This window comes from Giraffa tippelskirchi, chromosome 3, assembly GCF_054371585.1.
Source record: "Giraffa tippelskirchi isolate mGirTip1 chromosome 3, T2T-mGirTip1v1.2.pri, whole genome shotgun sequence".
Taxonomy (NCBI): domain Eukaryota; kingdom Metazoa; phylum Chordata; class Mammalia; order Artiodactyla; family Giraffidae; genus Giraffa; species Giraffa tippelskirchi.
In genome coordinates this window covers 20,538,894-20,562,325 of record NC_137277.1, presented here as the reverse complement: position 1 = coordinate 20,562,325, position 23,432 = coordinate 20,538,894, and the positions used below count along the sequence as shown (strand labels likewise).

The following is a 23,432-nucleotide window of genomic DNA, read 5'->3' as shown; positions in this document are numbered from 1 at the left end:
GCCACTGCCTTGCTGGCTGACAGTCCAGACTGGGCCAATGTGACCTGCTCTGGGGGAAAGGTCCTCCCTTCAAGTCCTTCTCACTCCAGCACTGGGAAGTCCCCTCTGTTACCAGAGCTGGTTCCTTTCTACTGCAAACTAAGCCCTTCCCCTCATCTCTGAACTCCCCGCTCTGCAGCACCCTCAGACCCTAAAAGCGCAGCTTCAGAGACTTTGGTTCCTCTGACTTCTCTCCAGCAGCTTGATTTCTCCTTTCATCCTTTTAGGATCAACAGACACAATCCTCCCAGAGGGTGAAGACCCAGCTGGGAGCCACCTCACACATACCTGAGTGTGGGGGACGAAGGGTTCGATCAGGAAGTTCTTGAGGAAGCCTGTGGCCTTGCCAACCTATGGAGATTGAAGGAGATACAGCTCAGGCGGATGGCAAGCCTTGCTAGCGGGGCAAGAGGAGGGATGACCCTCTGCTCCTTCCACCTCACCCGTCCATCAAAGGTGGGGCCCCAGCACTACCGCCACAACACCTGCCAGAAAGAGATCTTTCCAGAAACTAGGGCAATAGGGTCACAGACCCTTACACTAAAGAAGTCTTCATGAGACCCCCTCTTCCACCCACTGCCCTTGTGCCAGCCACACTTTGACACTTCTAAAATGTCTCGCACCTCCTTTTCCGCCTCCTCTGGAGGGTGACAAATGAACTGCAATGTGGCCTCGCCCCCCCAAAGCAGAGATCCAGAGCTTCTCCCCCTCTGCTGTCCCACAGATCACGTGCTCAGACAAATCAAGGTTATCGATCCCAGAGCTCAGGCAGGGAGACCCAGCCTCAGGCACAAGGAATGGCGGGGAAGGGAGAGAGAATGGAGCTTGACAGGGAAAACTTTTCTGCACAGACTTTCCCTGCTGACGACAACAGGCCTGCAGAGCTAATCAGTTTGAGTGGGTCCCTGGCGGCACCCGAGGCGAGACAGTCCTCACCCTCCCTTCCCGAGTGTCCCGAAGCCCTGGCCTGCCCATGCGTGCGTCATTGCTGAGTCAGGGACCAGACAGTGATCAATCAGAGGTAATGAGCCGCTCCTGCCTGGGGCCGACAATGCTGCCAGCTCAGATGTCCCCAGCGTCTCCCCCCACCCTCAACAAAAGCCAGCTAAGAAGGAAGCATGAGGACCTCCCTGGGGACACTGCTCAGCCCCCAACCCTGCAGTCCTCTCCCCAAAGGCCTGGGGGCATGAAGGTCAAGATCCCTCCACCCCCAAGCCCGTGTATAACTTCAGTGATCCCTCTTTACCCAGGAGAGCCAGAAATGGGAAGTTAACAAGAAGAGCTGATTTGAGAAAGCCCGGGTAAAAAGGAAGATGGCTCCATCACCACCTTCATCCTACTCTGGGGAGATCAAGTCAGAGAACAGCTCAACCCTGATCCACAGTCACCCCAGATGGGACAAAGCCAGGTGTGGACAGCACATCCTCCCTGGCTTAAGCCAAGCCTTGGTCCACTCCCTCCCTTCAGTTCTCCAGCTACCCTGGGGAGAAGAAAAAGAAATGCAATTTTATTTCTGGGCATCACTTAGCCTTCCTAAGTCATATTTCACTTCAACTCTTTCACCTACAGAGTTGAAATTAATCAACAAGCTGGGAGAAGGCAAGAACTGAATTGACTCTTCAGCATTAACTGTCTCCTCCTAGGGTTTTGGCCCAAGAACATTTCTGCCTAAATGATTCCGCATCTCCCTTCAAGTTTTTTTTTTATCGTCCCTCTTATATATGCAGGTCATGGTGAGCTCCCCTACCCTTTCTGGTAATTGAAAAGAAAGGAGTTCCCAGAGTAGGTCTCAGAGTCCCATCTCCATGACTATTGCTAAAGGAACAGGCTATTTTGGCCTGGCTCAGGTTCCTCAGGCTCAGCTGCCCTGCAGCATGTGGGATCTTACTTCCCCAACCAGGGATCAAACCTTCATCGCCCGCACTGGAAGGCAGATTCTTAACCACTGGACCACCACAGAAGTCCCTGTATTACTTCTACTTGTACAGAACATCTCACCATTCCCTGTCAGGGGAGCTCGGAATGAGCACCCAACTGGCCCTACTACATAAGCCAGCTCTGCAAGGCTCCTGGCCTCCCCAGGCTGCAATCGGACCAGTCGTGGAGGTGATCCATAGGGTTGCAGATCAGAAGCATGTTTGCTTATGTTACTACAGCACATCCACCCCAACCTCACACCCAGACTCACTGTAGCCTCCTGTCCCAGGCGTGGCTTCATCCAGGACTTGACACCATCCAGAGTGAGGCTGACCCCAACTAGGCCAAGCTTTCCACGCCGTTTGATCAGCTGATCTGGCTTGACCACCAAGCTCTGGAACAAGAGAGTTGGTTTGCTTGTTTTGTGTTTTGGCTGATCCATGTGGTTTGTGGGATCTAGTTCTCCAACCAGGAATTGAACCCAGGCCCTTGGCATCGAGAGCCTGGAGTCCTAACCCATGGACCACCAGGTAATTTCCAAGAAGGGTTTGTATTTAGAGCAAAGAAGGAGAGGGGAGAGTTAAAGAGGTAATAGTCTAGGGCCCCAAAGCACAAGATAGCCTGGGTGGCTTCCAATTCACCCCACCCCCAAAGTAAATTCCACCCATCTTCAAGGTCAGCTCCCAGAAGCTTCCTTCACTTATCCTAGCCAACATCTTTGACAACTGGGAATCTAGAGCTGTCCTGGCTCAGGATAGGGTCTGCCACAGAGTAGGTGCTCACTGAATACCTGCTGAATGAGTAAAGGATTCCCTACCCTCCCTATGTGGTATCTTAGCTTCATTCAACACCTCAGAATATGGACTGGCACCCATGTTCCAAAAATAAAGAATAGAAAAACAGAGCCTTGGGGTGACAATGCACTGTAGAAGACATCTGGTCAACCCTATCCCTGTGCTTGAACCCCATCTATAAGACCTACAAGCAGCCCCTAGCCACTGCTCACACACCTCCAGTACCAGGAAGTTCACCAACTCCCTTTGTGGTTTGGGGTTTGGGCTGCCTCATGGCGGAAGGAAAATTGCATCCCTGAACACACCCTCCCCCTCACCCCCCTCACTGGTCCTAGTTCTCTGGGACCTGCCAGAGAAGTCTAAACGGATCTACAGAGAGGATCCCCTATGCTGGGTGGATTCTGTCAGCCATTCTACACAAAGTACAGCATCGCACTTCCTCATGGCCCTGACATATTCCTGATGGAGCAGGTGCTTTTTACTGAGCATTTACCAAATGCCAGGCAGCAGACCAAAGACTTTCCAGGCATTATTACTAGTCCTTAAATTCACAGGGTGAGTGGTATGCCCATTTGATAGATGGGGAATCTAAAACTCAAGAGAGGTGAAATGGCCTGCCCCAGGCCACATGGTTAATAACCAGAGACCTGCCACCTGGACTCCAGTTTGTCCAGTTCCAGTCCAGGCTCTGTACACGGTGCCAGGGGACCTCAGCATGCAGCACCCAGGGCTGAACACAAAACGCGCTCAGCTCCCTGCACCCTGCCCATCCAGGCAGGCCATCTGCCATCACATGTTCTGAGGGAACATCTTGGCCTGGAGGAGGGGCCTGGGGTGGAGGGAGGGCTCACCTGGCTGAGCAGCCATGGGTGGTCCTGCAACAGGCGGGCCCAGTCCGTGTCAGGGGTGACCCGGGCATATTTGAAGCGGTTCTGGATGGCCGAGGTGGTGCAGATGTACTTGTAGAGGAGTTCTTTGCCTGTCTGCTCAGAAATCGCCTTGGCCGACATGGCTGCAGAAGGCCCTGCGCTACCTGTTGGGGAGAGAGGGGCTGGTCAGAGGGGGCGGGGAGATGGAGGGGTTACCTTCTCCAGCAGGACAGACCCCCACCCAGCTGCCCCTAGACCATAAAACCTGATCTCAGCGCTTCTCCAGAGGGAGAAGAGGGCTGCTCCAGAAGGAAGGATGGAAGGGAGATCTCAAACAGCACTGACCACAGAGAGTGTGGATCAGGAAATGTTGGGTGAGGACAGGGATAGAGAAAAACAAAGTGGCATTTACCTCCCCAGGGACTCATGGCCTCTACTCTCTAGGCAAACTAGCTCACCCAAGAGCACATTCACGCATATTCACTCTGGAGCAAAGCAAGCTGGATGGGGAGACCATGAATAGCAGGGATGTGACCCAAACCTGAGTACCTGTAACACCCGAGATGGGCACAAAGACCCTGAAACACACCCTCCGGTTCTGTGACCTGCGGGGAACACAGTTAAATAGTGCCAGACTGGCCCTACCCTTCCTCCATGTCTGGTCTCCAACACACTCAGACTCACTCATTTCACACACTCACACACATCACTAGCCCAAAGGCTGGGTAAGCAAGTATATTTAGCCTCACATAGGACCAAGCCCCCCAGGAGTGAAGAGGAAGAGTTATGTCAAAGCCCATTTCTCCCAGGACACCAGACTCCCACCCAAGTTCAGAGCTGACACGGGGGGGGGGGGGGGGGGGCGGAACTGTGACCTTCAGTGCATCCCACCCACCCCTCTGAGTCATCCAGCTACTCATTTAGAGCAAAACAGAGTCCTCTCTGGGAACCACCCATACTGGTCACTTCTAACTGAGCCAGAACTGGGGGAAGAGAGGCAGAAGCCATCCTGGGTCACATGTAGGTGAGCCCTGGGAGGTGCATGGAGATTCAGAGTCCTATTTCTCATTTTTATTTTTGGCCACACCACGTGGCACGCAGGACCTTAGTTCCCCAACCAGAGATCAAACCCACGCCCTCCGCAGTGGAAGCACAGATTCTTAACCACTGGACCGCCAGGGAAGTTCCCACAGCCCTATTTCTTAGATGAGGAATAAAAGCTCAGAGGGGTTAAGACAACCTGCCCAAGAAGCCTAATTAATATGCAGGGGTCCCGAGGCTTGAACTCAAACCCTCTTACTCCTGGTCCCCAGAAAATCCCACAGTCAGCCCTAGAGCAAAGACCACTTGTCCAGGAGCCAGGCCATTTCCCCCTTTCACCTCACAGAAGGGTCTGTGATGACAACTTCACTTTCCCTCCCTGTCACTTTGTCCTGACACACCCCTTCTCCCTTGGGGTAGTGCCTGGAGCAATCTGGGGAGAGAAAGGGTGGGGAGACAAGAAGGGAAAGGAAACTCAGTCATTCATGCCAAGAGCTTGGCTGGATTAGGAAAAGTTACTCCTGTCTCTCTGACAAAGATCCAGAATTGAGGTTGTTGAATTTACTGGGAGAGAAAAGCCAAGTGTAAATAAAGGAAGGTGGAGCTGAAGGGCTGGCTGGTTTACATACTCAGTAAGGTTGGTCTCTCCATTCCCAGCTCAGGGAAGGCCAGAGTTTCTGGGGCCACTCTGCACCTCCTTTCCAATTCGCCAGGCTGGGCTTCAGGTTCTAATCCTGGCTTGGCTGGCTGGCTGAGCCTCCCAGCTATCCTCCAGCAAGGCACAAAGGGTGCATTCAGTCTGGTGTCTGGCCCAAAGGCAGGTAGCTGGGAAGGGGCTCAAAGAAAATGTTCCCTTTTCTCGCCTTCCCCTGGGATGACTTCCGGCTCCTTCTCCCTATGAGTTTCCAAAGGAGACGCCTCAACCAGCCCCACTGCCCCATATCTCTCCATGCCCCACCCACTCCAGCTACATTTCCCAACCTTCTTGACTCGGACCAGAAAAACTGGTCCTGAAATCAGATGGGTACATGTGCCCCTACCCGTTCCCAAACAGATCAGGGCAGATCAAGGAGATAAAGGAGAGGGCAGTCGCTGACCACCCTTAGTGGTTAGGACACATCAGTCATGAGCTGATCACAAATCCCAAGAAAAAGGAAGGGCCCCCCACCCCCGCCCCCTCAACCCCGGCTAAGCCTCTCCAGCAGAGAGACACTCCCAGAACAACGACACCCCCCCCATACAAAGACCCAACTTTGGAAAGAACAAAGGGACCTTCTGCAGCTGAAAAAAAAACCACACCACAATTTCCTTGAGCCTTAGTTCAGATCTCAGATCCAAGAACTCACCTCTGGTGCTCAGGAGAAGGATGGGAGAACAAACAACAGGGGAATGGCACAGGATAGAAAGGCTCTGCCAGCTCACCAAAACACAGACTGGCCACCAGAGCACTTTGGCATAGATGGGGCAGGCCCTCTCAAGGCCAAGACAGAGAACTTATAGGATAGAGTAAAAAGACAGGGAAAGAAGCTGGCCTCTGCGTATTTACCAAGACAGGGTAAGAAGGCTCACAAAGCCAGGGAGCGGACTGGGTGGAGATAAATCACAAATCTAATCATTCAGGGGGAGGGGGATCTCTTGAGGGTAGTGGATCTTAATCTATCTGAGGTCTCAGACTCTTTCGAGCACCAAAAGAAAAGCCCAGAAAAATATACACATACCCGATTTTGCTTATCCCTTCAAGATGGTGACCTGTGACCATGATCTGACAGCCCAGAGACCAATAGCTACGAACATTGGCTCCAGTGACAAAGGGACTTAGAGTTTAAACCAGTCTGGGCTGGGAACACCACACACACACACACACACACACACACACACACACACCCCACTGTGGAGTCTTGGGCTGCCTCCCCAGTAACTGAATAACTGAATGTGCTGTCAGACTGGTCAGAGATGGTTTCACAGCAGAGCTAAGATCCTAGGGGTCCACTTTGGGGTCCCAGGAACTGTCACCTAGGCAAATTTGGGGAAAATCATGCCAGGGGACCTGAACACACACATACGCACGTTCAAGGCTCACAAAGCCAGGGATGGACTGGGTGGAGATAAATCACAAATCTAATCATTCAGGGGGAGGAGGGTCTCAGCTCAGAAGGGCTGAATGGGGTCTTTTCTGCAGACAGGATAAGTGACCCAGAATTGAGTTCATCCACAGCAGCCATGGAGGGCAGAAGTAGCCCACAGGGAAGGCTGAATGAAAGGAGTCTGTTCCCCAGGCGTGTACCCCTGGGACACAGCCAGTGGAGAAAAACCACTGGGGATGCTATGTAGGGTCTCTGTGAGAAGGACAAAGAGCACTTATTTTAAGGTTAGTATCCACAGGAGTGGTCTTTTTTTTTTTTTTTTGGAAAGGCCAGGCAATCCCTGGAGTAAAGAGAGGGATAGAATTCTGAGGGTCCCCTACTGCAGCAAACTTAGTGGAGAATGGGGGTGGAGACAACTACCACCCAGCTGAGCTCAAGACCTGTTCCCATTACCATCTTCCAAGCTGTTTAAGAAGCTCTTTAAATATTAAAAAAAAAAAAAAAAAGCAGCAGCAGCTCTTTAAGAAGTGAAAACACCCCTCTGGGCAGCTGGGTCTACCAGCTGTCCTTCACCCAACATTTCGGAATTTCAGAAATCCAATGATCTGAGCTGGCTGAAACACAGTGCAAAGTTAAAGGGTGGAGAGAGGAGTGGGCTGGTTGACCAAACTGTGCTAGGCATTGCTGCTGCTGCTAAGTCGCTTCAGTCGTGTCCGACTCTGTGCGACCCCATGGACGGCAGCTCACCAGGCTCCGCCGTCCCTAGGCATTGCTTCCCCCCGCAAAATCCTCTTCCCAGACAGACTCCGGAGGACCACCTAATGGCAGAACACCTTGGTATCCGCCAAGGTTGGAGAGGGCAGCAGTCGCTGGGACTGGCCCTCTGCCAAGCCTGACAGGAGGGCGGCGGCAGCATCCTGCAGCCCCTGGAGGACCTTGTCTCGGCCAAGCTCGGCATCAACGCCAAGGGTGGGGAGAGAGACGGGCACCCCGGCCATCTGTCGCTTAGCTGCTGGGCCCGACGGCACTCCCAGAGCGGGGAGGGTCCTCCCTGAGCCGCCCATCCAAGGATAGGTCCTCGTGGCGAGGCCTGAGGCGGCCCTGCCGCGTGTGGTCCTCGGCGGCTGCGCGCCCTGCTCGCTCCCTCCACTTTGGCGCGGGGCTCAGTCGACTCTCCACAGAACTAAAAGGAAGGGCCTGAACCGACTAGTGAGTAGGAGTGAGGAGACTAGCCACCGCTCTACCTCCTTTGCCCTGCATCCGATGGCGGGGGGGAGGGGGGGGACCCAGATGGGGGCAAGAGGTGGCCACAGAAAGCCCGATGAGGCTCGGCGACTAGTCCCGGGGTGGGGATGAGGGGAGCCAGTTAGCGGCGATGTAATACGGCGGAGGGAAGACAGGCAACAACGGCGGCCAGCCTTGTGCAAACTCCGGGAACTAGAATGTGGAGGAGTTGGGGCGGGGGAGGGGAGGGCGACACGAGGCCACCGGCCGGGATCCCAGCGAAGGCTAACCTAAAACTAGGACCCCCCAAACTCCAAGCAGGTGCAGGGAGCGCGCGTGAGCCCTAAGCCGGCTTCAAGGAAGGCGGTTCCGGGTTGGGGGAGGGAAGCAGGAAGCTCCTGGACCAGGTGGTGTCCATCTCGCGAAAACAGCCGTCCGCCACTCACCTCTCCGATCAAGTCTATGCGCGGCGTTCAGGCTACCGGGCCCAAGTCACCGCCCACTGCTCGGAGCGCTCCAGCCTCCCGCAGCCGCCAGGGACCTGGCTTTTGTCCGGGCGCTAGCGGGCTTCTCCCCGCCCCATCAGCACACGGCGCGAGCCGCCGGGCCATTGGCCACACGCATTCCCTAGCCTGAGCGCCAGAGCTCCTCACAATTCGCTGCCTGGTATAGCCCCGCCCCCGAGGCCAGGCCCCAGGGTTTGCTGGGACTTGTAGTCCTGCTGGTGCGTTTGTCCCGGCTGGCGGGCACCGCCTCTCCGGAGTCTACCGAGCCGGGGAGGGGTCGGGGGCGGGGCCTCCGGTGGGGAGATGGGCCGGGCTACGCTGGGAGGGGAACGTACGAGGCTGGGGGCCATGGCCTGATCGCTTAGGAGGTGGGCCTACAGCCGCTGCGATGGGGTGTTGGGGAGGGGGGGATGGGGTGTTGGGGAGGGGGGAGGGGATGTTGGCCGAACGGGTTGTATCGCAGCCTTGGGGACCCAGAGTCTCCTTCCCATCTCGCTTTGGGAGAAACTGATGTCCGACCTGGCAGCTTGAAATCGGCCACATCGAACCCAGTTGCTTAGACCCACTTCTTACAAGACTGCTTGCCCATTTGCACGTGGACCCTCTTCCTTGAGCTGGTGGAGCGAGGCCGAAAGCAGAGACTAATAGATGAGACCTCCCACTGTGAGTGGGCTAGGGCGGAGGACCGGGTGAGCAGGTGGGGCTAGAAGGAGTCAGTCACCACCTTGCGTCAGTCACCACCACTCATCTACTCATCTGGGCGCACAGAGCAGAAAATTCAATGAGATTCTAGCGCAGGGCTGGGGCCACCTCTGCTGCTCGTGCTCCCCGCCCCGCCCCCACTATCTCCCGCTTAGACAAGAGGAATGAATGAATTGCTGCCTTCCTCTTCTCCATTACCAGGGAGACAGTGCATTTTCCAAATCAAAACCTGGGACACCCGGTCTGACAGGTATTGGTGAACTTATGGGGCAGAATTTTTTAGATCAGACAGTTCTGGAAACCAAGACATAGATTTACTGCTGAGACATCCTGGAGCTTTCCTATGTCCATCCCAGTCTTCCAGGTCTCTGGAGCTGCTCCCTGACCCTAACAGCTGTCTAGCTCCAGGAAGGAGGATCATGCGCTGAGCAGCTCAGGTGAAAGGGTCAGCGCAGTGAGAAAACAGACCACATGTCTGTATTCCTGCCAGGTGCTGGGGTCACACTGTAACATTGTTTCCCCATTGCTGTACACAAAAACCTGGCCAAATCCATCCCCCAATCCAGTCACAGCCAGGAAAAGGGCAGCTGCACTTGTTGCCCATGTCTGAACAAAGTGATCCCTGATGACATCAGTTTCTGGTCCCTTCCCTCACAGGCATCTTTTTGAAATAGCATTTCCTCAGCTCCTCTCAATTTAAGTCTGAATTTGGCAATAAGCAGTTCATGATCTGAGCCACAGTCTGCTCCTGGTCTTGTTTTTGCTGACTGTATAGAGCTTCTCCATCTTTGGCTGCAAAGAATATAATCAATCTGATTTCGGTGTTGACCATCTGGTGATGTCCACGTGTAGAGTCTTCTCTTGTGTTGTTGGAATAGGGTGTTTGCTATTACCAGTGCGTTCTCGTGGCAAAACTCTATTAGCCTTTGCCCTGCTTCATTCTGTACTCCAAGGCCAAACTTGCCTGTTACGCCAGGTGTTTCTTGACTTCCTACTTTTGCATTCCAGTCCCCTATAATGAAAAGGACATCTTTTTTGGGTGTTAGTTCTAGGAGGTCTTGTAGGTCTTCATAGAACCATTCAACTTCAGCTTCTTCAGCGTTACTGGTCGGGGCATAGACTTGGATTACCGTGATATTGAATGGTTTGCCTTGGAAACAAACAGAGATCATTCTGTCGTTTTTGAGATTGCATCCAAGTACTGCATTTCGGACTCTTTTGTTGACCATGATGGCTACTCCATTTCTTCTAAGGGATTCTTGCCCACAGTAGTAGATATAATGGTCATCTGAGTTAAATTCACCCATTCCAGTCCATCTTAGTTTGCTGATTCCTAGAATGTCGACGTTCACTCTTGCCATCTCCTGTTTGACCACTTCCAGTTTGCCTTGATTCATGGACCTAACATTCCAGGTTCCTATGCAATATTGCTCTTTACAGCATCAGACTCTGCGTCTATCACCAGTCACATCCACAGTTGGGTATTGTTTTTGCTTTGGCTCCATCCCATCATTCTTTCTGGAGTTATTTCTCCACTGATCTCCATTAGCATGCTTATTGCCAAATTCAGACTTAAACTGAAGAAAGTAGGGAAAACCACTAGGCCATTCAGGTATGACCTAGATCAAATCCCTTATGAGTACACAGTGGAAGTGACAAATAGGTTTAAGGGACTAGACCTGATAGACAGAGTGCCTGATGAACTATGGACAGAGGTTCGTGACATTGTACAGGAGACAGGGATCAAGAAAATCCCCATGGAAAAGAAATGCAAGAAAGCAAAATGGCTGTCTGAGGAGGCCTTACAGATAGCTGGGAAGAGAAGAGTAGCAAAAAGCAAAGGAGAAAAGGAAAGATATTCCCATCTCAATGCAGAGTTCCAAAGAATAGCAAGGAGAGATAAGAAAGCCTTCCTCAGCGATCAGTGCAAAGAAATAGAGGAAAACAACAGATTGGGAAAGACTAGAGATCTCTTCAAGAAAATTAGAGATACCAAAGGAACATTTCATGTAAAGATGGGCTCGATAAAGGACAGAAATGGTATGGACCTAACAGAAGCAGAAGATATTAAGAAGAGATGGCAAGAATACACAGAAGAACTGTACAAAAAAGATCTTCACGACCCAGATAATCACAATGGTGTGATCACTCACCTAGAGCCAGACATCCTGGAATGTGAAGTCAAGTGGGCCTTAGAAAGCATCACTAAGAACAAAGCTAGTGGAGGTGATGGAATTCCAGTTGAGCTATTTCAAATCCTCAAAGGTGATGCTGTGAAAGTGCTGCACTCGATATGCCAGCAAATTTGGAAAACTCAGCAGTGGCCACAGGACTGGAAAAGGTCAGTTTTCGTTCCAATCCCAAAGAAAGGCAATGCCAAAGAATGCTCAAACTACTGCACAATTGCACTCATCTCACATGCTAGTAAAGTAATGCTCAAAATTCTCCAAGCCAGGCTTCAGCAATACGTGAACCGTGAACTTCCAGATGTTCAAGCTGGTTTTAGAAAAGGCAGAGGAACCAGATATCAAATTGCCAACATCCTCTGGATCATCGAAAAAGCGAGAGAGTTCCAGAAAAACATCTATTTCTGCTTTATTGACTATGCCAAAGACTTTGACTGTGTGGATCACAATAAACTGTGGAAAATTCTGAAAGAGATGGGAATACCAGACCATCTGACCTGTCTCTTGAGAAACCTGTATGCAGGTCAAGAAGCAACAGTTAGAACTGGACATGGAACAACAGACTGGTTCCAAATAGGAAAAGGAGTACGTCAAGGCTGTATATTGTCACCCTGCTTATTTAACTTATATGCAGAGTACATCATGAGAAACGCTGGGCTGGAAGAAACACAAGCTGGAATCAAGATTGCCGGGAGAAATATCAATAACCTCAGATATGCGGATGACACCACCCTTATGGCAGAGAGTGAAGAAGAACTAAAGAGCCTCTTGATGAAGGTGAAGGAGGAGAGTGAAAAAGTTGGCTTAAAGCTCAACGTTCAGAAAACTAAGATCATGGCATCTGGTCCCATCACTCCATGGGAAATAGATGGGGAAACAGTGGAAACAGTGTCAGACTTTATTTTTTGGGGCTCCAAAATCACTGCTGATGGTGACTGCAGCCATGAAATTAAGAGACGCTTACTCCTTGGAAGGAAGGTTATGGCCAACCTAGATAGCATATTTAAAAGCAGAGACATTACTTTGCCAACAAAAGTCCGTCTAGTCAAGGCTATGGTTTTTCCAGTGGTCATGTATGGATGTGAGAGTTGGATGGTGAAGAAAGCTGAGCGCCGCAGAATTGATGCTTTTGAGCTGTGGTGTTGGAGAAGACTCTTGAGAGTCCCTTGGACTGCAAGGAGATCCAGTCAATCCATCCTAAAAGAGATCAATCCTGGGTGTTCATTGGAAGGTCTGATGTTGAAGCTGAAACTCCAATACTTTGGCCACCTCATGCGAAGGGTTGACTCATTGGAAAAGACCCTGATGCTGGGTAGGATTGGGGGTGGGAGGAGAAGGGGACGACAGAGGATGAGATGGTTGGATGGCATCACCGACTCAATGAACATGGGTTTGGGTAGACTCTGGGAGCTGGTGATGGACAGAGAGGCCTGGCGTGCTGCAATTCATGGGGTCGCAAAGAGTCAGACACGACTGAGCGACTGAACTGAACTGAACAGCTCCTCTCTCCTGTTGGTCATAGAGAGCCTTCCTCTCCTACATGGAATGAGCTCCACCCATACTCAGAATCTCCCCAAATAGCACCCATCTTGGAGAAGGATCACCTCTCCACAGCTAAAGAAAACACCTCCTGTGAAGGTACTCCTTTTCTGGCCTTGGTGGACAGCAACTCAGGATCTTCGTGGGCTAGTGGGAAGACTGCAGTCAGGGAGAATCCACTGTGTAGCAACTATCCCCCTGGTTAGAGAGATACACCCATCCAAACAACAAGGTCCTACTGTATAGCACAGGGAACTATATTCAATATCCTGTGATAAGCCATAATGGAAAAGACTATAAAAAAAGAATATATGTGTGTAACAATCACTTTGTTGTAAGCAGAAATTAACACTTTGCAAATCAACCATACTTAAATAAAATTAAAAAAAAAAAATACACATCCAGAAACAGGCATCCATGCTATAACAAACTTTGTACATCAATTTAACAATATTGAGAAAATTTTTAAATGCACATGTCCACAGCCCCAGCAATTCCATTTCTAACAATTTATCCTTCAATATATTGTGGATGTACATGTTTTCTCACTGCTCTCCCAGCACTTTCAATAAGGCCTGGTACCTAGTCAATGGGCTTGCCAGGTATTGGTAGTGGTAAAGAACCCTCTTGCTAAGGTAGGAAATGTAAGAGATGCGGGTTCAACCCCTGGGTCAGGAAGATCCCCTGGAAGAGGCCATGGCAACCTACTCCAGTATTCTTGCCTGGAAAATCCCATGAACAGAGAAGCCTGGCAGGCTACAGTCCACAGTGTCACAAGGAGCCAAATATGACTGAAGCGACTTAGCATGCATACACCTAGTCAATAAGTATTTGCTGAGTGATTAAGTTCCCCATCTAGATGTTGCTGGACCCAGGTTTGACTAATCCTGGGCAGAATAACAAGAAAGTTACTATCCAAGAAGTGAGGGAGGAGAGGTGCTGACCAGAGGATCCATGAGCCAATCATGGAGGTTTTTCAGTTCCCTCAGTGGGCCCATTGCAGACTCCCAACACTCCCCAGACTCCCTCATTATCCCACCATGCCACCACAGAGGCTCCTCTGCCTCAAGTGAATCAGTCTGGACCCCCTATTCTTATCTTTCTGTTCTCTGACTTAAAAGCTTTAAACTCTTCTGATTTTTCCCATTTGAATCACCTCCCTCCTCAGCTTGGCAGAGGACAGGTCCCTGTCCCTGGGTACCATTGATGGTCTCAGGCTGCAACAGCTTGGAGCAAGGCTTGGGTTCCCAGCCAGAGGTTGGGGTTGGGACGCGGCAGTGAAAGAACCAGATCCTAGCCACTAGACCAGTGGTCAGTGACAAGGGCCCTGGCCCTTTGGATTTGCAGAAAAGAATTTCCACAAAGACAGAAAGTAGTGAAGCAAGTAAAGTATTAGGAGGAAAAAGAGTACAGTACATGTTGGTAGGCACACACCAGCAGACTCAGAGGGAGAGTCCCTGTGTTTCACCCTTATGGCAATTTAAATCACTTAAATGGGGCAATTCTTCCAGTTTTCCCTTGGCCAATCATTTTTATTTACCTGGTTCACAGTCCATATTTGGTATATCTCAGTGTCCCTCCATGTGTGCACACATCTCTTAGCCAAGATGGATTCTACCACAAAGGCCTGTGGGTAGAGCATCCCTTGACATCACTCCTCCTTTGATTCCCAAGGAGCCTTTCTGAGCATCTGTGGTCAGGGAGGTCTCCTGACTTCGGGAATGAGAAATATGTGCTCTGTGCAGGGCTCAGCCTCCTCCCTTAATTGTCCTGCTATTCTTGTATTAAAGTTTTGGTCCACAGGGAATGAATCTCCAATTGTTTTATGCTGGGGGCAAGGGGAGGAGGCATCTACCTCCTGCCTCACTATCTTTATGCCCACGCTTTGGGCATTCTATCTCAGTTTCAGAAGCTTTAGTCTAGGGACTTCCTTGGTGGTTCAGTGGTTGAGAATCTGCCTTCCAATACAGGGGACTCTGTTTAGATCCTGGTAAACTAAGATTCCACATGCCACAAGGCAGCTAAGCCCCAACTAGAGAGGCCCACACTTGGCAACTACTAAGCCTGCACTCTCTGGAACCCTGCTCCACAACAAGAGAAGCCCTGGCACCCCAACTAGAGAAGTCCCCATGCCACAACGAAGACTCAGGGCAGCCAAAAAAAGAAGAAGCTTTAGACTGCCTAATGACTCGTCCCTGGATTTTAATCCATTTTAGGTAATATTCATTGAGTACCTACTATGGGAAACCCAGGCCCCTACAACCTGCTTCAGGTGAAGAGGAGGGAAAGATAATCCTATCCAGTGCATTTCCCCATTGGCTGATGAGATCCTCAAGACTCGGCTGTGTGCCTGTTCATTATGCCATCCCCTGTGCCTCACGGGGGCTAGGAACATATTGAGCACTCACTGTATGCATGACCGAATATCAACTGGATTAAATATGTGAATGAAGGAAAGAAACTGTAAGGGAACAGTAGGGAGGAGGAAGGAAAAGATGCAGCCGGGAGGAGGGTCTATGAGAGCCTGCAGTTCTAAACCCACTTCTATTATGTGACAGCCATGGTTCTCCGACTGCAGAGACCCGTCATCCTCCTCCCTGTGGAGAACCAGGAGGAGTTCTCACTGCTGCACACTCAGTTTTTTTCCCACATCCGCTGGAACCAAAGGCGGGTGCGCTCTGGGGAAGTGCCTCAGGGAGGGTCCACCAGAGCCAGCATCTGTGCTCAGGAAATATTTCCCAGCCAGACCAACTGATTCGTGGCTGGCCTCTTTGGAGTCATCCTCAAATTTACCCTCTGTGTGCTTAGTCGCTCAGTCATATCCTACTCTTTTCAACCCCATGGACTGTAGCCTACCAGGCTCCTCTGTTCATGGGATTCTCCAGGCAAGAATACTGGAGTAGGTTGTGATGGCCTCCTCCAGGGGATCTTCCCAACCCAGGAATCAAACCCAGATCTCCCACACTGCAGGCGGATCCTTTACAGTCTGAACTACCTGGGAAGCCCTCACCCTGTCTAAAAAACTGCTGCCGCTTCCTCCCTAGCAGATGTTTTTCTGTGACATTCCCTCTTCTTTCAGGAAACTTTCCCCTAGGAAGGCAGATACCACTTCCTTTTCCAAGACAGAACCTGTACAACTTCTCCCTAACAGATCACTCACCCTCAGCCTTTACTTGCCATGTTTTACCTTATCTCTGAGTGGATTTATCATTTTTGCCTCTTGTCTCTCTCTGTCATGTTCTGTTTTGGGGACGTCTCTTAAGGGTAGGTAGAAGCAGAGGTCATGATGTACAGGTAAGAGATGTCAAGTTCCATCAGGGCCACAGTCTCTACCCTGACACCAATCTTTTTTTTTTTAATTTATTTATTTGGCTGTGCTGGGTCTTAGTTGTGGCACACTGGATCTTCAATCTTCATTGTGGCATTTGAGATCTAGTTCCCTGACCAGGGATTGAACCCAAGCCCCCGGCATTGGGAGTGCAAAGTCTTAGCCACTAGACTACCAGGGAAGTCCCACCACCAATCTTAAGAGACATCCTGGGATGTTGGGAAGCCTCATCTAAAGCATGGATTGTGTTCAACGCTTTCCCTCACAACTTAGGTGTTGCCTCAAGGATGTACAGCCCCAAGTGCTATGTATTCAAGGCTCCTTGATGACAGAACCAAAAGAGACCTCAGAAATACCCTGGTCCAGTTCTCTAATGTTACAAAGGAAGTACAGGGGGAACTGAGGTCCAAAGAGGTGACCTTATTGCAGACAGGTGCCCTTATTGCAGATGGGAGGGCAGATTGATGCAACTAGTTTGGAAACCATTTGACATTATCTTATTAAGTTGAAGAGTCATATACACTAAGACCTTGCAGCTCCACTCCTGTGAACGTATCTTATAAACATATGTGCCAGGACACATATACGAGACTGTCCAAAAACTAGACAGAGCCCAGATGTCCTTCAACACCTGGCTGGATGGATAGATTGTAGTGTATTCATACTATAGGAAACTTGACAGCAGGAGAAAATGAATGAATTGCAGCTACACACAGCAACATGAATGAATCGCATAACAGAATATTAAGCAAAAGAAAGTGGAACATAAAAAACACAGTTATAGTAGGATTTGAATCACATGGAGCCCTGGAGGAGAAAATGGCAACCCACTCCAGTGTTTTTGCCTGGGAAATCGCATGGCCAGAGGGGCCTCATGGGCTACAGTCCATGGAATGAGTTGAACGTGACTGAGTGAATGAGCACACACACAGCACACAATATAAGGACCAGCTTTTGCCTTAACCAGTTCTGCCACTCCTTTGGAAAGGCATTTCTGACAATGTCTTTAAGTTTGAATTTATTGCTATGGGTTGAGTATTTGCTAAAAGTATTTAAAAGTATTTACTAAAGGTCTCTTTTTTTGTCGCCTTTGCTAGAGACTTATTACTCTGCGTAGACATTTTGAATAATCACATAGAATGAAAACAAGAAAAACTAAATTGTATTATTTGGAAGGGATACATAGTTGGAAAAACCACAAAAAAAAGCATAGAAATGATTACTGCTAAAAAAAAAAAAGAAGAAGAAGGATAGTCCTTCTTTCATTCAGTGAGTACTTAGTGAACTCCTGCAATGTGCCAGGTACTATTCTGAGCACTGGAGCAACAGTGAATGAAACAAACAAAAATGCTAACCCTGTGGAGCTCACATTCTATCAGGGAAAACAGCAATAAACAATCCATAAAATAAACAAAGAAGTTATAATAGTATATTGAAAAGTGGGGCTATGGGAAAAAGAAAACAAACAAACAAAAAACAGAGGATAAAGAATTCCCAAATCAGGGAAGGATAAATTAGGAGATTGAGATTAATATATACACACTGCTATATGTAAAATAGATAACCAACAAGGACCTACTGTTTAGCACAGGGAACTCTACTCAGTATTTTGTAATAACCTATAAGGGAAGACAATCTAAAGAAGAATATATATGTGTGTGTGTGTGTGTGTATGTATAACTAAATTTCTGTGCTGTATACCTGAAACCAACATGATATTTTAAATCAACTATACTTCCATACAAATATTAATTAAAAAATAAGTAAATGAATAAAGAATTTCCTCATCAGAGGTTGAGGGCAAGTAGGTTGCAGTATTAAATAGGGCGGTCAGGGTTTGCCTCATTGCAAAGGAGAGGTTTGAACAAATACACGAAGGAGGGGAAAGAGTCAGTTAAGCGGTGGGGAGGAAGCATTCCAGCCCAATCCCAGGCTGACTGGGGCTGAGAGAACAGGCAGCGCCAAGGTCCTGAGGAAGGAGTCTAGCGGGGGGTCTTCCTGTGCAAGGAAGAGTGGAGGAGCCCAGGCGGCTGGAGCTCAGGGCATGATGGGGAGAGTAGCTTTTACTCTGAATGAAATGGGGGACTACTGTAGGGTTTTACACAGACTGACATGATCTGACATATATTACAACTCTTGGGTTTTTTGCGGGGTGCTGTGCTGAGTCTTCATTGGGGTGCACAGGCTTCCCTTGTGGTGCACAGGCTTAGTTGCTCCAAGGCATATGGGATCTTAATTTCCAGACCAGGGAACAAACCCGCATCCCCTGTATTGGTAGGTGGCTTCTTAACCACTGGACCATCAGGGAAGTCTCATCTGAGCTATTTTAGGAATATTCTGACTCCAGTGTTGAGAAGAAAGAGGACAAGGATGGAATGTGGAGACCTAGTTTGAAGGATCTTGCATTAATCTAGAGAGAGACCATGGAGCTCCAGCCACGGTAGTAACTGGAAAGATGGTGGTTACCTGTGCAGGGGGTGGCAGTGAAGGGGTGGGGCTGTGGTTGGGGAGGGGCCTCACAGGGAGCCCTTGGTTGACAATATGTTTTTTGACTTACCTGGGTGATGCTTATGTGGGTGTTCATTTTATAATTATTTATTAAACTGTACGTATGTGTTTTATTAATGTTTCTGTTGTTGCTGTTGTTCAGTCGCTCAGTTGTGTCCGACTCTGTGACCCCATGGTATCTATATTCTAATTCACGATAAAATAAGAAATAAAGAAGTAACATAAAGAGATCAGCTAGTAAATGGCTGGGACAGATTGGGATCCAATTCCAGTGACTTTTACTCTACCAATCCAATCCAAGGCATGAGTCCCAGCTCAACTTACCTATATTCTGGTGTTGTAGCTTAGGGCAAATCCTGTCACCTCTCCCAGGCCCTCTGTTTCATCTGGGAAACCAGGCAAATACTCTGCTTCCTCCCTTTTTCAGGTGCTGTGAAGATCACAAAGTGTTTCATAAGCTGCCAAAAAGCACACATTACTGTCATTATTTTATTGGATTTTTAAAAGCATCTTTATTGATGTAATTGAAGTATGATGAAATTTACACATTTAAGGTATACAATTTGATGAGTTTTAACACATGTGTACATGATCAAAATGTTACCACAATCAAGATCATACACATAGGGAATTCCCTGGTCATCCAATGGTTACGACTCTGCCCTCTCACTGCTGAGGGCCTGACTTCAATCCCTGATCAAGGAACTAAGATCCCAAGAGCTAGGTGGCATGGCCAAAAAAAAAAAAAAAGATAATATACACATCCTTCATCTCCCCAAGTTTCCCTCTACTCTTTTGTAATCAATCCCTCCCTGTCCTAACTGTGTTCCCAGGATATATCATTTTTCTTTTGGGCAATAAAGATTACGTTTGCATTTTCTAAAATTCTATATAAATGGAATCATATAGTCTTTTTTGTATGAATTGTTTTGTTCAGCATAGTTTCTTTGAGATTTATCCATATTATGTATGTATCAATAGTTCCTTCCTTTTTACAGCTAAGTAGTATTCCATCACGAAGATAAACTATGATTTATCCATTTACCAGTTGATTGGAAATGTTTCCAATTTGGGGCTATTACAGATAAAACTACTGTGGATGTTCTCATACAGCTTTGATTTCTCTTGGGTAAATTTCTAGCAGCAGACTGGCTGGGTCATATGGTAAGTGTGCTGAACTTTTTAAGAGGCTGCCAAACCATTTCCCACAGAGGTTAAACCATTTTACCTTCTCACCAGCAGTGTATGAGAATTCTGGTTACTTACCGTCTTCATCAACATCTGGTAAATTCAGTCTTTTTTCACTTGAACCATTCTAGAAGTGTGTATTGGTGTCTACTTGCGGGACTTATTTTGTATTTTCCTAATGACTAAAGACATTGGAGCATGTTTCATATGCTAATTGACCATCCATATATCTTCTCTGATGATATAACTATTAAGATCTTTTGCTCACTTTTTATTTGCCTTGTTATATGGAGTTGTAAGAACTCTTTATTTATTGTTCATACAAATTCTTTGTCAGATAGATGTTTTGCAAATATTTTGTCCCAGTCTGTGGCTGGCCTTTTAAATTAACTTTGTTGTTTTTTGAAAATATAATTTTATTTATTTACTTTTGGCTATGCTGGATCTCCGTTGTTGCGTTGGCTTTTCTCTGATTTCAGTGAATGGAGACTACTCTCCAGTTGTGGTGTGCAGGCTTCTCACTGCAGTGACCTCTCTTATAGCAGAATGCGGACTCTAGGGCATGCAGGCTTCATTAGTGTGGCAAGTGGGTTCAATAGTTGCAGCTGCCAGGCTCTAGGGCAAAAGGTCAGCAGCTGTGGTTCGAGAGCTTAGTTGCTTCTTGGCACTTGGGATCTTCCCAGACCAGGGATCAAACCTATGTCTTCTGCATTGGCAGGTGAATTCTTTACCACTGAGCCACCAGGGAAGGCCCAATAGTGTTGTTTTGAAGAACAAAGAATTTTCACTTTGATGACATCAAATTTGTTTTTTGTTTTTCACTCTATTACATTCACCTATTTTTCTGGTTTTATAGTTCTACCTCTTACATTTAAATCTTTTGAGTTAATCTGTCTATACTGTGTAAGGTAAGGGTCAGATATTTGTTTATTTTGTTTTGGTGTAGTGAAAGTCGCTCAGTCATGTCCGACTCTTTGCAACCCCATGGACCATACAGCCGATGGAATTCTCCAGGCCAGAATACTGGAGTGGGTAGCCATTCCCTTCTCCAGGGGATCTTCCCAACCCAGGGATCGAACCCAGATCTCCCGCATTGCGGGCGGATTCTTTAACAGCTGAGCCACAAGGGAAGCCCTTTGGTCAGCCAATTTTTCCAACACCATTTGTCCAAAAGATGATCCTTTCCCCAGTGAGTTTCTTTAGCAACATTAATTAATCAAATATGTGTGAATCTATTTATGGACTCTATCCTGTTCCACTGATCTATATAACTATCTTTACACTGACACCATTACTGCAGCTTGAAAGTAAGTCTGTCCTCATCTCCCTCACAGGCACACAGAACTTTGAATAACAGTATCACTTTGGGTAGTCATTACTGGTTATGTATCTCTCTTCCTGATTAGACAGAACTCTTCCAGGGAAGGAACTGTGTTATTTTTTTTATATTGGTACTAAAGTTATTCTTTATAAAACTAAACTCATTTTGAGATAACTACATCACACTGCTGGTGTAGTAGTATCATGGAAGATTCCCATTCTTACAACCCAGGTTCGAGTCCCTGGAGGCACAGATCATGTTTGGGTTTCCCTGGTGGCTCAGATGGTAAAGAATCCATCTGCAATGCAGGAGATCTAGGTTCAATCCCTGGGTTGGGAAGGTCCCCTGGAGGACGGCATGGTAACCCCCCACTCAAGTATTCTTGCCTGGAGAATCCTCATGGACAGAGGAGCCTGGTAGGCTACAGTCCATGGGATCACAAAGAGTTGGACACGAGTGAGCGACTAAGCACAGAACAGAAATAACTACAGATTCATATGCAGGTTTAAGAAAGGATATAAAGACATCCCATGTACACTTTACCCAGTTTCCTCCAATGGTAACATTTTGAAAAACTTTAGTGCAATATCACAGCCAGAAAATAGACACAGATCTTACGCATATTTCCCCAGTTTTACATGTACTCATTTGTGTGTAGTTAAGGATGTCTTCTTAATATTTAAACCTTAATAATTATTTTTTTTGAATATCCACTAATGTACACAAGGCTAAGACCCTCACAATTTCGTTGGCTTGGAAGTTGACCATTCTAAAGTAATGTAGTAAGGGGACTTCCCCAGTGGTCCAGTGGCTAAGACTCTGGGCTCCCAACGTGGGGGTGGGGGGCAGTTAGAGGGGTTGGAGGGAGGGGTGTCCCAGTTTCCTTTAGATCCCACATGCCACAACTAAAAGGACTGCCACATACCACACACAACCAAGATCAAAGATTTACAGAGATGCAATGAAGACCTCTGGCAGCCAAATAAATATTTTTCAAAAATACCATAAAAGCAAAATGTTTCTTGGAACTTAGAAGAACCTAGCCCACCTTTTATTAGAGGGGAGCAGGGAGAGTAGGGGAATGGGGGAAGATGTCAGTAAAGACCTTGAAGAGGTGAGAGCCCGCCACTAGCAGGTGCTCACTAAATGTGTTACACTGAAAGGTTGAACTCAGAGTTCTTTTCCATGTAGCCTAATGCATATCCGCACACCAGGAAGGTTCATCTTCACTTTCACTTGGCAAAAGTGAAAGTTTAAGGCCTAGTGCCTTGCGCTGTGACAGCCCAAGCATTCTGACTCCGGAGCCCAATGCTGTCTCCCTTTGATGGTGTTTGTGTTCAGCCGCTAACTCATATCCTTGCAGGCTGGCCTGTACAGGGATTGGACCTCGGGCCTTGGTGTTATTAGCACCTCGCTCTAACCAACTGAGCTAACCAGCCAGGTGCTTATGAATCCAGCAGCTTATGTAGTTCAATGGGATTCCCTGGTGGCTCAGACAGTAGAAGAGTCCGCCTGCAATGCAGGAGAGCGGAGTTCGATCCCTTGGAGAAGGAAATGGCATCCCACTCCAGTATTCTTGCCTGGAAAAATCACATGAACGGAGGAGCCTGAGGGGCTACAGTCCATGGGGTCGCAAAGAGTCGGACACGACTGATCTACTTCACTTTAAGTCACGTCCGACTGTTTGCGACCCCATGGACTGAAGCCTGTCAGGCTCCCCTGTCCATGGACTGGAGTGGGTTGCCATTTCCTTCTCCAGGGGATCTTCGCGACCCAGGGATCGAACTCAGGTCTCCTGCATTGCAGGCAGATTTTTGACCGTCTGGAGTCACCAAGAGGCTCACTCTTGAGGGTGGTACACGTGTACAAATACTTGCCACGAATGCCCTATCCTTATCTGGAATTATGCCCCCAATCTTTGCCCTGTCTTCCGAGCTGTAAATTTTTTTTTCCTGACTGTGGCTTCTGAATGCGAAGCAACTCCGGGAAGAACCGATGGAGCGTGCAACTGCCAACACTACAAGTCGCAAAGAGGCCTCCTTGAAGCGAACAGCCACGCGCTCGTCGTGGTCTAACCAGTGCGCCGCTTCCTAGGCACCCGCTACACAGGCGGCGGTTGCGCCCCGGACTCCTCCCCGCGCTCGAGGGGCGGGGCCGGAAGTAATTTATGTCTCCCGGTTGCTAAG

General features: G+C 48.5%; 1 protein-coding gene across 14 annotated transcripts in view; it reads right to left on the bottom strand.

The window, feature by feature from the left end:
• ACLY (ATP citrate lyase) overlaps nt 1–23,383 on the bottom strand; it is a 57,389-nt gene extending 34,006 nt beyond the window's left edge. For 3 of the 14 annotated variants that reach the window (XM_081577605.1, XM_081577608.1, XM_081577614.1), the window contains exons 1-4: nt 8,415–8,555; nt 3,602–3,783; nt 2,228–2,350; nt 328–390 (exon numbers count right to left, since the gene is read on the bottom strand). In XM_081577605.1, coding sequence (XP_081433731.1) covers nt 328–390; nt 2,228–2,350; nt 3,602–3,760 — 345 coding nt within the window. In that variant the 5' untranslated portion in view covers nt 3,761–3,783; nt 8,415–8,555. Of the gene's footprint in view, nt 1–327; nt 391–2,227; nt 2,351–3,601; nt 3,789–4,859; nt 5,015–7,861; nt 7,894–8,414; nt 8,556–19,061; nt 19,196–20,003; nt 20,108–20,353; nt 20,541–23,123 lie in introns of those variants that run through there. The other 11 variants (XM_081577607.1, XM_081577610.1, XM_081577615.1 and 8 more) reach the window with 6 other exon arrangements.
• Nucleotides 23,384–23,432: the final 49 nt, after the last annotated feature.